This window comes from Portunus trituberculatus, chromosome 24 (assembly GCF_017591435.1).
Source record: "Portunus trituberculatus isolate SZX2019 chromosome 24, ASM1759143v1, whole genome shotgun sequence".
In the NCBI taxonomy this organism is placed as follows: Eukaryota; Metazoa; Arthropoda; class Malacostraca; order Decapoda; family Portunidae; genus Portunus; species Portunus trituberculatus.
The window spans coordinates 5,009,315-5,024,643 of record NC_059278.1 but is presented as its reverse complement, the minus strand read 5'-3'; the positions used below and the strand labels follow the sequence as shown (position 1 = coordinate 5,024,643).

General features: G+C 37.6%; 1 protein-coding gene across 2 annotated transcripts in view; it reads left to right on the top strand.

Moving 5' to 3' along the window:
- LOC123508147 (putative ferric-chelate reductase 1 homolog) overlaps nucleotides 1–15,329 on the top strand; it is a 53,643-nt gene that overhangs the window by 26,046 nt on the left and 12,268 nt on the right. The window contains exons 4-12 of one of the 2 annotated variants that reach the window (XM_045261672.1): nucleotides 1,457–1,601; nucleotides 3,145–3,245; nucleotides 3,497–3,608; nucleotides 4,820–4,924; nucleotides 5,475–5,631; nucleotides 5,766–5,986; nucleotides 6,298–6,433; nucleotides 6,844–7,067; nucleotides 7,354–7,470. In XM_045261672.1, the coding sequence (XP_045117607.1) occupies nucleotides 1,457–1,601; nucleotides 3,145–3,245; nucleotides 3,497–3,608; nucleotides 4,820–4,924; nucleotides 5,475–5,631; nucleotides 5,766–5,986; nucleotides 6,298–6,433; nucleotides 6,844–7,067; nucleotides 7,354–7,470 (1,318 nt within the window). Of the gene's footprint in view, nucleotides 1–1,456; nucleotides 2,016–3,144; nucleotides 3,246–3,496; nucleotides 3,609–4,819; nucleotides 4,925–5,474; nucleotides 5,632–5,765; nucleotides 5,987–6,297; nucleotides 6,434–6,843; nucleotides 7,068–7,353; nucleotides 7,471–15,329 lie in introns of both variants that reach the window. The other variant, XM_045261671.1, reaches the window with a different exon arrangement.

Below are 15,329 nucleotides of genomic sequence, written 5' to 3'. Positions count from 1 at the left end.
TACCGTTACTTATTGTATAGATTAATTAATATGGATGTTATAAGAACATAACACTAAGGATTTTTCGTGGCATGTGATTTTTTTTTTTTTCTTGTGATGGTTTCGATTTCCATCGATGTCTACACGTGGTATTCCTTGTTTAATAGTACATATTTATCCATGGCCTTGTATCATCCCAGTTTATATGATATAAAGCTCAGTACTAACGGCAGTGTGATGTACAGTAACATATACCTCATTCTTGTAAAGAAAAATCTACCAAGCTACATGGGATGGCTCAGACAAGCACTACATACTCGTAAACGTATTATTCTAATTCTTAAGGAAAAATGAAAAAAAGCGATGAAAGCAATAGCAACAGCAGCAATAAGCGGAATCTTGACATGTGTACAGCAAGTTATACGTTATTTGGTAAGTATGTAGCTAGCAAAAAAGCATGGTGGAAGTGTGCTGGCGCCCTAGGGTGATTGAGGAATGTATGAATGTGATCGAGGCACTGGTTGGATGAAAGTAATTGTATGGTGTGTGGGTTAGAGGGGAGGGTAAGGGAGTAAGAAAGAGTTCGTGGTAAAGGGGAGAGAGATTGGAGATCATTAAGTGAATGTGTTGAGAGTTAGGGTGAGAAAAGAAAGAGGGTGGTTTGGTTGACTGGTTGTATTAAGAAGGCTGCCACTAGGTCATGATCGGAATTTGGATGGGTAAGCTAGGTGAAACACCGTGAAAGAGATGGTTAGGGGGCATAATGGATGGATATTGCCACTGGATAGAGTTGAAAAGTTTAGGTGAAAGAAAGAAGATATTGGATATAATGGTTTTGAATAAACTGTATATATCTTATATTAACATTTATTTTATTGAATATATTGAACACTATATTATTTATCTATTTATCAATTTATGTATTTGTATATGTTTTAGAATTCATATATTTTGATAAATGTAAAATTTGCATGCATTAATTCATTTATCTTTCAGCAATGATTTTAGCCTTGTTAATGGAACCTTTTCAATAATTAAATTGTTCAATGTATCAGAATTGTTTAGAATTTCATTAATGAAATTCTTATCGTCCCTTACATTCATCTTTTGACTGTCTTCACTGAGACACACAGATTAGCAAATCTTAGTCAATCAAGATTGTAACCAAGTGTGACATGTGATGTGCTCAATGAACCATGACAACCATGAAATGTCATGTTTAGGCTGCACCTCATTAATTGCATGGGATTTGTGACTTATTGAGGAAAATCAAATAGTATTGGCTTAAATTCTGTAAGATTCCTTTATGATGGGCTATCTTGTGTATTGAGTAAAAGAACTGATCGTCATTAGCATGTAAGACTTTTATCACAATGTGATTTACTAGACCCTTATTGAGTTTGTTATTTAAATAAGAACAGACGTGCATAGGATTATATTAGTATCACTGAGGTTTTATCCTAATCTTATTTCACAGTGGATCCTTTGTGCAAGAGAGGACAGTCTTCTGGGTGGGTGTCACCTCAGAGAAGGTCACAGTCAAGAGGTCAGCCCCTGCACCTCCAGTCCCAGAAACCACCACCACCACCTCTACCACCACCTCCACTGCTAGCACACCTGCTGTAAGCCCTGCCTCTGAGATAGATCTTAAGGAGAATGCAGGTGATGTGGTGATAAATGTGGTTGAGGCACCTAGTGGAGTCCTAAAAAATGATACCAGTGTGGTTACTCCTGAAGGTGACTCTTCTCCCTCATCTCTATCTCCCACTTCCCCCTCAACTCCCATCCTGACTCCTTCTGAGGTTAGCACAGTAAGTAGTGATTCTAGTGTAGGTGAAGGTGAAGAAGAAGCAGAGGAGACACCATTACCAGACATCACCACCCCAAAGTCCAAGCCAAAGCCCAAGCCTGGCCCGAAGCGCAAGTTTGGGTTACTAGGACGTCGTCGGACCACCACCACTACTGCTGCCCCAAGTACCACCACCACCACCACCACTACCACTTCCCAGCCCAAGGGCGAGGAGAAGTTGTCACCAGTTAGTACAATACTGCAGGAAATGCCGTTCTCCTTGCTGCATCTGTCAGTTTTGATAAACTCTGATCTGTTACAGAGAAATACACAGATGACTTACATTTAATATGGACACTAGCATTAGGCTGCCTCCATCTATAATTGCTAGCAGCTAACAAACATAATTCTAATAGAGAATAAGAAATAATGTCAGTATTCTGGCAACAGTTGTAGTGGTAATAACAAATAGATCAACATTATAGCTAAAGTACATAAACTAACATCTGATTAACATTTTATAAAACATGATATACAACAGTGATGCTTACCAATGCCTCTGCCTTAGAAATCTACAGTCTATATGGAACCCCTGTAGTAGGTTTAACCATCCTGCCAACCATGGAAATTAACACACATTGAGACTGGGTCAGTTTATTCCCTCGTGTCAACATAGTAGGTGATGTATGTGTACCATTAAGTAGTTTAAGCAGATAACATTACCTAAATCATATCCTTAAACCCCCTGTCCTTTCCCCCTTGGTCTGTTTTTTTGGTGGTGGTATCATTGGGAGCTCCTGGTCATGCCCATCTTGCTGGTGAGTTGCTGGAGTCAGTAGGTTCCTGCTTTGAGGTGGAGTGGTATATGTTTGAGATGGTCATGATATGGTACTGTTGTGCATGTTACTGAGGCATTACAGGAACAAGTGACTTTATGTATTGCTTGGTGTTGGGTGACTCAGAACAGTGTGTGTGTGTGTGTGTGTGTGTGTGTGTGTATGTGTTGTGTGTGTGACCTTATATTATAACTGTCCTGCTTTATTTCTGACAACCTTCAGTGCTCTCTCATAAAATTATCAGTATTGTAATCAACATGTTGGAGTAATTAAAGTATGCAATTTCTTTATTATGAAAACTTTTTCATTATGTCTTTTGTTATATATCAACATTGAGTATCTTTCTGTAATGTGCATACAACATTGTATAATAGAAATTATCTTGTATTAATTTGAAAATAATGTAATAACTAAGCAACTAAATGATATTACCTAATTAGTAGCTGTAGTACATTTAGTAGTGGCAAATTTCATGTGTAGCTACAGCATATGCTATGAAGTGAGGTTTAAGGTTGGTCTCTAAAAATATGTCTTATGCAGGAAGTTGCCAGTCTGGAGAGGGATCTCATCAACATTTATGATGACTGTGGCAATAGCAAGGGCTGCTTTGGCTTTCCTGCAGAGTGTGAAACAAACAAAAAGTGAGTGGCTATTGTTGTGATGGTTTAATGTATTGTTGTTCTGATGGTTACTTGATCAAATTTTTTCAGTCCTCATTCAGTAGAATATTGGAGGTGGTTTGTTATAGTTAAGGAAGCAAAATTGCAAAAAAGATTATGTAAGCTTCCAGTAAAGAAAAGTGCATAACACATTAACTGATAAAACATTTATGTAATTGGCATCTTTGTTGCAAATGTTGATCCCTGGCCTGATGTATTGTGTTGTGATGCAGGTGTACTATGTTGGTGACATACTCCAAGGTATCTTCTGGCTACAAGTTTGAGATCGTCGGTAGCACCACCACAGGCTATGTGGCTGCTGGCTTATCTGATGACGAGAAGATGGTACGAGTTAATGTGTCTCTTTTTACCACTACTTATATCATTATAGACAATTATGGTATGCTGAGATTGCACTCAAGACTAGAAAGTGTGAAAAACAAAATGCACCAGCTGTGTACATGATACAGTTTCACTTTTGAACTGATGAAACAATTAATGAGGTTAATATAATCTCTAAATGAACAAGATAGTAGTAATTTGCTCTGAGACTGAGATGCAATAATAATTACCTTTGTGTAAGACATGTGAGTGGAATATGGAGATGTGATGGAAATCAAGACTTTATTTTCATTGCATTTTCTACATAAGGGAAAGTAGTTTTAACTTAAATCTTCTATTTTCTCTTGTCCCCACTATGAGAAGCCTTGTGTATGATGCAGTAGATGTGCTGGGGAGAAGCAAAAAATATTTTTTACTTACAAGTGTTCAGTAAGGAGACTGTTTGTGCCTATTAGTGCATTACATTCTTAACCCCATTTTTTAAATACTGAGTAACACAAGTGTAAAAGACTGCTGTTTTTATTTATTTATTTATTTATTTTCATTTTTTAAATTTTATTTATTTATTTATTTATCCTTTGCTGCTGAAAAATGCAGTTCTGTACTTAGAGGGCAATGATGTGATACCCTGTGGTCTTTCACACATGGATGGAGAGACGGGTTGGTGTGGAGTAAATCAGAACAATAGGTTTTCTGTTTATGTTCTGCTCTAGAAAAACTTAAAGGGCAAGTCTTGGAAGAACCAACTGCCAGTAGTTTATTTTCAGATATGACCTGAATCACATGGATTATTTATCTTGTTTTTCATAGAAGTCTTTCTTGACCTTAAGTCCATGTCCTGATCTTTATTTTATTTTCATCATCATAGCTGCGCTAGATTTTTATTATTTCTTATTTATTTATTTTTTTCCCAGATATTATCCAAAATATATGTTTATTTTTTTTGTGTGTTTTTCTTACAAGCAACAAGGATTGCATATCTTAATCATCATGTTTTCATTAATTGTGATATGAATGATGCACATAATCCTTGTGTTATTTGTCCAAGATGTTAGTGAATTATTACTGTCTTAATCACCACATTTTTGTCGTAGGTAATGAATTGCATCTCCAAGTTTTCAGGTTTTGCCTTGCACTTAACTAGATTTCATGTCTTAGCCTTCATGTATTTATTAGAAGTGACCTGAATAATTTTGTCTTGTTTTGCATACCAGGGTGGTGACAGTGTGATGGCCTGCCTGGCATCTGCAGGAGCTAATTCAGGCCCAGATGTTGTCATGGCTTTCAACAATGGCAGAAACAATGAGATGCTTGTGGAGGTAAGTAGACATGGGTTGAGCATTCAGTAGTAATTGAAACAAAAGAGTGAAAGATTGACTATTGATTGATCACTTTGAGGGTTAAAAGAAAAAACAACAAAGAAGAGAGAGAGAATGAGAGACTGACACTATTGATTGACTACTTTGAGGTTCAAAAGCCAAAGTAAAAATGAAAGGTTATATTAGAGAGAGAGAGAGAGAGAGAGAGAGAGAGAGAGAGAGAGAGAGAGAGAGAGAGAGAGAGAGAGAGAGAGAGAGAGAGAGAGAGAGAGAGAGAGAGAGAGAGAGAGAGAGAGAGAGAATTATTGATCAACTGATCGACTTCATGAAATTCAAAGAAAATGAAAGTGAAAGGTTACATATAAAAGAGAGAGAGAGAGAGAGAGAGAGAGAGAGAGAGAGGCAGGTAGACAAACATTTGTGGCAAACCTTCCAAAAAAGGTGGAGAGATGAGAATGTAATAAGTGTGTGTGTGTGTGTGTGTATCTGACTTAAAAAAATTTTCATTTTACTTGTTCCCTTAGATATTCATTTTGTTTTTAACTCGCAGAAAAAGTACGGCTTGAGTGACATACAAGCAGCAGTGGTGAATGGCCAAGCATACTGCACGTTTGTTCGGGATGCTTCCACTGAAATCTCTGGGATTGTGTTTGACCTTGATAAAGACCGCTTCCATCTCATGGTGGCCACTGGACCTGTCAACCCTAGTGAGTATTATTTATGTTTATAGAGCTGAGAACATTTAGTTGTTGGATTGTAGTTACCTCAACTTAGCTACCTTTGTAATGTTAATATGATATATAAAACAATCAAATTATAATTATCTACTTTTTTTCATCAGATGGACTAAGCTACCATGACAAACGCACTGTTTCATCAGGGACAGTTGCACTAGACTCTTTTGAGACAGTTGAGGTTCGCAGTGACCTCTTCCGCACCCTCCATGCCTGCTTCATGGTGGGTGCTTGGATATGTGCTGCCTCTTGTGGCATCATTGTGGCTCGCTACTTTAAAAAGACCTGGCTAAAGAGTCGCTCTTGTGGCATCGATCAGTGGTTCCATGTGAGTCCTTTTTCTTTGCTTATATAGCTTCCAGATCTTCCAGTTACAGTAAATTCTTCTCTTGATATAAGCTACATTTGTATATATCTCTTTGTATATGGTTATCTTCATCTTTGTATCCAATTGATATCTAATATTAGCCTTTGTCACTATTTGAGCCTTCTTCTCAACTTTACTTTTTCTCATGTTCATTCCTATCTATAACACTCAATCTTCTCTTGGAATAATTCCTGTTTGCTTCATTTGTTTCATATTCTTGACATTTTCTCTGATATTCACCTCATAATCCATGTTTCTGTCTTTACCTCTAGCTTCATAGATTCTTCATGGGCCTCACCTGGTCTCTGGTTATAGCTGGCGTGGTCCTCATCCTATATTACCTCAATGGATGGAAAGACCTTGATTCCCGAAACACAGAACATGCTATTTTGGGTGTTGTGTCCACAGGTGAGAATTCTTTGCTTATATTTGTCTTGGGTAGATTCATGTAATGCCAGTTTTGTGTGTGTGAGAGAGAGAGAGAGAGAGAGAGAGAGAGAGAGAGAGAGAGAGTTTGATGAGTTTTAAGGTATGAGGAGTGGCACTTGTTATTGTTCATATTGAGATGACTTGTGGTACAATATTACTTAGTGGTTCAGTGCATGTAAAGACTGTTATACCATTCGTAAAGGGATGTAAAGTAAGAAAATATATTACAGATAGTCTTAATTTCTTGGCCTTATGTGTGTAGAGAAAACAGTGGTAGCATTGTGCTATAGTCACAGTGTGTAACTCAGCTGTCTCTCTTCAACCACAGGAAATATATATAATTTATATTTTGTAATATCCCTAATTGTCTTTGTTTGGCATCCCTCCAGGCCTGTGTTTCATCCAGCCCTTCATGGCACTGTGCCGATGCAGTCCCACACACAAGCGTCGGCCAGTATTTAATTGGCTCCACTGGTTTGTTGGCAATTCAGCTCAGATTTTAGGCATTGCTGCAATCTACTTTGGCTTTGGGCTGATTGGTGCTCCTACATGGGTGGTGTTCATCCTCATCATCTTTGTAGCCTTCCATTGTCTTGTACATCTCCTCCTCTCAGTAAGTTCTGGAGTCCTAATCAAGTATTGTTATCCCAAGTGAGTCTATTGTGTTGATACTACCTGTCTCAAACACACTGGGCAAGTAACATTTTTTTCTGGTTAAGTACATCAAAAAAACTTATTTAACTTGTCTACTCTCCTCATTACTTGAAGCAAACAGCATTCATTCATCTTTGTTAGATACACTTAAAGGACTCGTTTGCCTTGTGTTGCCTCAGAGAACTTAGGGAACATCTTTTACCTCCTGTATAAAATTAGTCCAACTTTTTGTGTTTGTGTCTCAGATTGGGCAGTGCATCAGTGACTCTAGAGCAGAATCCAGTAGCAATGTGTACCCCATGAAGGAGCTGAATGGCAGTCGCACTCCACTTCAGCCCTCTGAGAAGAACACAGATGCCCCAGTGAGTAAAGAAGCACCTTGCTCATCCTTGCCTCTTTTTGTCCTCTCCTTTAGGCAATGTTGTGTTTTTGTAGTAAATGTTGTTGTGTAACTAACTTGTAATGAAATGTGGAATCCTTTGAGTTGACATATCACCTTAGGTAGAAGTAATGGTAGGAAGGCTGCTTCCTCTTGTAAGGAGATGCCTGTACATTAGATAACAAGTTCATGGACAATGATGATGAAAGGTGAAAATAGGTTAGTATGTTTCATGCTGGTATTACAATGAATAGACTTGATAGCTTCTTACAGCTTCCCTAAAAATTTCTTATGCAATATTTTATTATTATTATTATTATTATTAATATTATCATTATCATTATTCATTTATTCTTGACCTTTTCCTTACTTCTAATCCTTCTGCTTATGCTGTTACCCTATCTTCTCCGTTGGGCTCCTCTGATCACAATCTCATATTTGTATTGTGTCCTATTTTTCCAATCCCTCCTTAAGATTCTCAAAGTGGAGGTGCCTCTGCTAGTTGGTAGGACCTGAGGAGGTACTATGATGATTTTTCCCTTTAATGATCATTGTTTCTATGTCAGAGACTCATCTCTGTGTGCTGAGTGCTTAACTGAGGTGATGGTGTCTAGCATGGAGGTGTACATTCCTCACTCTTATTATTATTATTAATATCATTATCATTATTAATTTATTCCTGACCTTTTCCTTACCTCTAATCCTTCTGCTTATGCTGTTACCCTATCTTCTCCGTTGGGCTCCTCTGATCACAATCTCGTATATGTATTGTGTCCTGTTTTTCCAATCCCTCCTTAAGATTCTCAAAGTGGAGGTGCCTCTGTTATGAGGCACCTCCAGGTGCCAGGCTGCGGCCTGAGGAGGTACTATGATGATTTTTCCCTTTAATGATCATTGTTTCTGTGTCAGAGACTCATCTCTGTGTGCTGAGTGCTTAACTGAGGTGATGGTGTCTAGCATGGAGGTGTACATTCCTCACTCTTCTCAACCTAAACCTTCCAAACCATGGTTTAACACAGCCTGTTCTCATGCAATACATGATAAAGAGCTTCCCCACAAAAGATACTTGAGCCTTCCATTACCTGAATCTCATGCACTTTATATTTCTACCCAGAGTCATACCAAGTCAAATTCAACTTGCCAAATAATCCTTCATTAATAGAAAATGTCAAAATCTTTCAAAGTTCAACTTCCTTCTAGGCTTCTGGCATCTGGCCAAAAACATCACCAATAACTTTAATTGTAGGCTACATCTTTCCCACCTTTATTTAATTTTTGACACCACTGCCATCACATCTGTCTCTATAGCTTAACTCTTCTCTCAAACCTTTGCTAACAACTCCAGCTTGAATAATTCTGGGCTTGTCCTTCCATTTCCTCCTCCCTCTGACTATTTCATGCCTTCAGTTGAAGTTCTTCATGATGATGTTTTCCACACCCTCACTGGCCTAAACCCTCAGGAGGCTTATGGATCTGATGGGGTCCCTCCTATTGTTCTCAAAAACTGTTTTCATGCTTGCACCTTGCCTGGCCAAATATTTGAACTATGTCTATCGACTTCTACCTTTCCTTCTTGCTGGAAGTTTATGTACATTCAGCCTGTTCCTAAATAGGGTGACCGTTCTAATCCCTCAAACTACCATCCTATAGCTTTAATCTCTTGCTTGTCTAAAGTTTTTTTAATTTATCTTCAATATGAAGATTCTTAAACATGTCACTTCAGTCTTCTATCTGATTGCCAGTATGGCTTCCATCAAGGCCACTCTTCTGATGATATTTTGGCTTTCCATACCAAGTCTTGGTCATCCTCTTTTAGAGATTTTAGTGAAACTTTTGTTGTTGCCTTAGACATATCAAAAGCTTTTGATAGAGTCTGGCACAAAGTTTTGATATCAAAACTACCCTCCTATGATTTCTGTCTTGTTTTCTCAAGTTTCCTCTCCAACCATTCTGTTGCTAGTGTGATAGACGGCTATGATTTCTGTCCTGTTTTCTCAAGTTTCCTCTCCAACCATTTTGTTGCTAGTGTGATAGACGGCTACTGTTGTTCTCCTAAATCAATTAAAAGTGGTGTTTCTCAAGGTTCTGTCCTTTCACTCATTCATTAATGATCTTTTAAAGTCTAAACCAAACTTCGTGGCCAATCCAATCATATGCTGATGATACCACTCTACCTTTTTTCACATCTATTTAGAAAAGACTGACCCTTGAGGAAATTAACTTATCCTGCAGGAACATCACAGAATGCCTGACTTATGATCTTTCTAAGATTTCTGATTGGGGTAAAGAAAACTTAGTATTGTTCAATGTCATTGTTCTATGTGGAAAACTAAACTTTTTAATGTTCCTTAAACAGTGGTTCTTCATAATCTTTTTCCCATACAGTTTACTATTTTATACATTTGTTATTAGATCTCTCTCCTATCTATCTTTCAAAATTTATAGTCCCATTTCCTTCAGTCTTCATCTCTGGCACCATCTTTGTAGCTGTCCTTTGAATTCTTTCTAATTTCCTGATATCTGTTTGCATATGTGGAGACCACACCACTGGTGCATAATGCATATTCAAGTTTTGGTCTTATCATAATGGTTATGATTTTTTTTCATCATACTCTTACCCATGTAATTAAATGCCATCCTGATTATTGTTAGTGTCTTATATGTTGAAATAAATAACCCATTTATGTGTCTTACTGGGATCAGGGTGTCTTATGTAACCACGTCTTTAATCTTCCTTCCTCTTCATTATAATCGCTTCTCCCATTTTGTATTCCCATATGTAGGTCTTCTATTATTTTCTTCCATTTCCATTACAGTGCATTTCTTAGCATTAAATTCTAGTTTCCATTTTTGTTTCCACTTCCAGATCTTGTCAATATCTCTTTGCAATTTCATAGTTATCATTACTCTTTATTGCTTTCAATAGTTTCACATCATCTGCAAACAAATTTATGTAGGTACTAACACCCTCTTGCATATCATTAATATATATGTATTTGGAACATTATTAGTGCCAGCACTGGTCCCTGTAGTATGCCAGTAGTTATCGTCCTCCAGCTTGATAAAATGTCCCTTACCACAGTCCTCATTTCTCTTTCTGTTAAGTAATCCCTCATCCAGCTGAAGATATTTCCTTATATTCCTTATATGCATTCTATCATTCATAAGAGTCTTTTATGTGATATTCTGTCAAATGCCTTTTGTGATATCCAAATACACTGTGTTGACCCATCCATCACTTCCTCATACCTCATCCATTACTTTTGTATAGAAACTTGGTAAATTTGTTATACACAATCATAGTTTTCTAAAACAAAATTGGGAGTTATTTATAATTTCATTTTCCTCCAGATGTTCCATTTATTTTTCCGTGTGTGTGTGTGTGTGTGTATTTACCTAGTTGTATTTACCTAGTTGTAGTTTTACAGGGCCTGGGCTTTATGCTTATGTGGCCCTGTCTCCATATCTACACTTATCCAGTCTTACTTTAAAAGTATGCACACTCATTGCAGACACTACTTCTTCATTTAAACTGTTCCACGTCTCAATACATCTTTGCAGGAAACTATATTTTTTAACATCTCTCAGACATCTTCCTTTTCTCAGCTTTTTACTATGCGATCTTGTGCTTCAAATGTCATATTCTTCTCTCAGGATCAGTTTCTCATTATCCACTTGGTCCATTCTGTTGATCAATTTATAAGCTTGTATCAGATCTCCTCTCTCCCTTCTTTGTTCCAGGGTTGGTAGATCCATAGCCTTTAGTTTCTCCTCACTGCACCCGGGACTCGAACTGCGAACCTTATCGGTTGTGAGCCGAGAGTGCTAACCACTACATTATGCTGTGTGTGTGTGTGTGTGTGTGTGGATTTACCTACCTAGTTGTAGTTTTACAGGGCCTGGGCTTTATGCTCGGGTGGCCCCATCTCCATATCTACACTTAACCAATTTTTCTTTAAAACTATGCACACTCGTTGCTGACACCACTTCTTCACTCAAACTGTTCCACATCTCAACATATCTTTGCGGGAAACTATATTTTTTAATATCTCTTAGACATCTTCCCTTCCTCAGCTTTTTACTATGCGATCTTGTGCTTCGAATGTCATATTCTTTTCTCAGGATCAGTTTCTCATTATCCACTTGGTCCATTCCGTTGATCAATTTATAAACTTGTATCAGATCCCCTCTCTCCCTTCTCTGTTCCAGGATTGGTAGATCCATAGCCTTTAGTCTCTCCTCATATGTCATCCCTTCAAATTCTGGAACCATTCTTGTAGCCATTTTTTGTAGTCTCTCCAGCTTCCTTATGTGTTTCTTTTTAATAGGGATCCACATTACTCCTGCATATTCCAATCTGGGTCTGTTTATAGTACTTATCAGTTTCTTCATCATTTCTTTGTCCATTTAGTGAAATGCTATTCCAATATTCCTTAGCAAATTATATGTCTCTCTGAAAATTCTATCAACATGGCTTACCGGTTGATTATTCTCTTTCATTGTCATTCCCAAATCCTTTTCCTTTTTTATTTTCTCCAGTTCTACTCCATCTCCCATTGTACAGATTCCCACTGGTCGTCTTTCACTTTTTCCCATTTCCATGACATGGCTTTTATCCACATTGAATTTTATCTCCTACTTTTTACTCCATTCCCAAATCTTATTTAGGTCTTCCTGCAGTATTTCACAATCCTCTTTTTGCTTTATAACTTTGCACAGTTTTGCATCGTCTGCAAACAGATTTACATAGCTGTTCACTCCTTCTGGCATGTCATTTATATATATATGAGAAAAAGTATTTGTGCCAATACTGACCCCTGCAGCACTCTGCTTTCTACTGCTCTCCACTTGGACCTCACATCTTTGACTACCATCCTTATTTCTCTCCCCCTCAAATAATTTTCCATCCATCTCAATGTGCTTCCTTTTAAGCCACCCTTCTCCTCTAACTTCCACAGTAACCTTGCATGTGGCATTTTATCAAATGTGTGTGTATTTACCTAATTGTATTTACCTAATTGTAACATACGGGAAAAGAGCTATGCTCGTGTTGTCCCGTCTCCATATCTATTAATGTCCAGCTTTTTCTTAAAATCATGAATATTCCTTGCATTGACCACTTCCATGTCTAAACTATTCCATGCTTCCACCCTTCTATGAGGGAAGCTATATTTTTTCATATCTCTCCTATAAGTGGTCATTTTTAGTTTTTTCCCATGCCCTCTCGACATTCTTTCATTCCACATACACAGATCTTCCCTATCCATTTTTTCCATGCCAATCATCACTCTGTATATTGCTATCAGGTCTCCCCTTTCTCTTCTGTTTTCCAGGGTCGGAAGTTGCATTCTTTTCAGTCTGTCTTCATAAGTCAAATCTCTTAAGTCAGGCACCATTTTGTTGCAGCCCTCTGTACTTTCTCTAGTTTCCTTATGTGTTTCTTTAAGTTCGGAGCCCACTGTATTGTTGCATATTCAAGCCTCAGTCTTATCATTGCAGTAATTATTTTCTTCATCATTTCTTCATCTAAATATACGAACGCCACTCTTATGTTCCTCAATAAGTTCAATACTTCTCCAATTATTTTGTTTATATGTCTCTCTGGCGATAGGTCATTGGTAATTGTCACCCCAAGGTCTTTTTATTCATGACTGGTTTTTATGTCTTTTTTTTTTTTTTTGTGTGTGTGTGTGTGTGTGTGTGTATATTTAACTATTTACCTATTTGTGATTACAGGGCCCGAGCCGTAGCTCTCTATGTCCTGTCTCTTTGTCCACACTTGTCCAATTTTTCCTTCATTTTACTGACACTCGCCGCACACACCACATCCATGCTCAGTTTGTTCGATGCATCAATGCTCCAATACGGGAAGCTATACTTCTTGATGTCACTCGTGCAGGAATCCTTCAGTATTTTCTTTGGGTGTCCTCTGAGGTAATTACTGAATGCCATTGTGATCAGGTTCTCCCTATCCAATATGTCCACTCCATGTACTATTTTGAACATTGTTATCATATCCCCTCTGACTCTTCTTTCTTCTAACATGCCTAATTCCAGCCTATTTAACCTCTCCTCATATGGTACCTCCTTAAAGTCTGGTATCATTCTTGTTGCTAACCTCTGCACTCTTTCCAGTTTCTTGACATGTTTCTTCATGTATGGTGACCAAATTACTGATGCATATTCCAACTGTGGCCTAATCAGGGTGGTCAATATTTTCTTTATCATGTTCCCGTCCAGGTAATTAAATGCTCATCCTATACTTTGGAGCATGCTATATGTTTTTCCAAATATTCTATTAATGTGCTTTTCTGGAGACAGATTACTCTGTACAGTCACTCCCAAGTCTTTTTCTTCACTGACTTCAATTACAGTCTTAACCCCCAGCTGGTAGTCTTTATATGGTCTACATTTACTTCTACCCATTCTCATTACACAGCTTTTGTTGGTATTGAATTCCATTTGCCACATCCTGCTCCATTCATATATTTTGTCCAAGTCCTGCAGTATATTACAGTCATGCATATTCCTCACTCTCCTCATAATCTTTGCATCATCTGCAAACATATTCATATAACTTCTCACTCCCTCTGGCATGTCATTTATATAGATCAGGAACATGATGGGACCAAGCACCAAACCTTGGGGAACTCCACTGGTTACCTTCCTCCACTCTGACTTCACTCCCTTCACTACCGTCCTCATTTCTCTACCTGTCAAATAATTTCTCATTCACTCCGTCAGATTTCCCCTTATTCCTCCGATACTACTTAACTTCCACATCAATCTGTTATGTGGTACTTTACCAAATGCTTTTTTTAAGTCTAGGTATACACAATCAACCCATCCATCCTCTCTTGTAAAATATCGACCACTCTTGAGTAGAAACATAGCAAATTTGATACACATGATTTCTCTTTTCTAAAGCCAAACTGTTTCTCACTTAGTATTTCTTTGTTTTCCAGGAACTCACACCACTTGCTTTTGATCACTTCTTCACATATCTTACACATAATGCTGGTCAAAGAAACAGGTCTATAATTCAATGGTTCCATGTGACATCCACTTTTGTAGATTGGTACTACATTTGCCCTTTTCCATTCTCCTGGCACCTGTCCCATGTTGATAGATGTTCTTGTTAAATCTAAAATTGGATCTAGCAACTGCTCTTGACATTCTTTTAACATTCTTCCAGACACACCATCTGGTCCCATTGCCTTGTTAGCATCTAATTGACTCAAAACTTTTGCAGTGTCACTCTTTGTTACTATAATTTCTTGCATCCATCTTGTCACAGGTAACATCCGTCGATTCAATTGTGTTTCTTCTGTGAATACTTTGCAGAAATTCTCATTCAATTTTTCAACAATGACACTTGTATCTTCATATATATAATCTCCAACCTTTAATTTATTGACCGTTTCTTTTTTCTGTAATTTACCATTAATGAATTTATAAAACATTTTGGGATCACTTTCACAATTCTCCACTATTCTCTGTTCAAATTCATGTTGTGCCCTTCTTCTCACTTGAACATATTTATTTCTTGCATTCCTATATGCTTCTCTCTCCACTTCCTCATTATTTCTCTTGTATTTTTCCCATGCCTTATCCTTCTCCCTTTTTGCCTTGTCACAGGTTTTGTTAAACCACTGATCTCCCTTTAAGATTTTCTTAGTATATTTTGGCACAAAGTTCTCTGTGGCCTCACTATATATTTCCATAAATTTTTCATATTTTAACTGCATGTTTGTTTCCTGGTATATTTCGGACCAATCCTTATATCTTCCCTTAGCATAATTTAGGCATTCCTCCTTGTATCCAACTTCATTATCTTTGCTG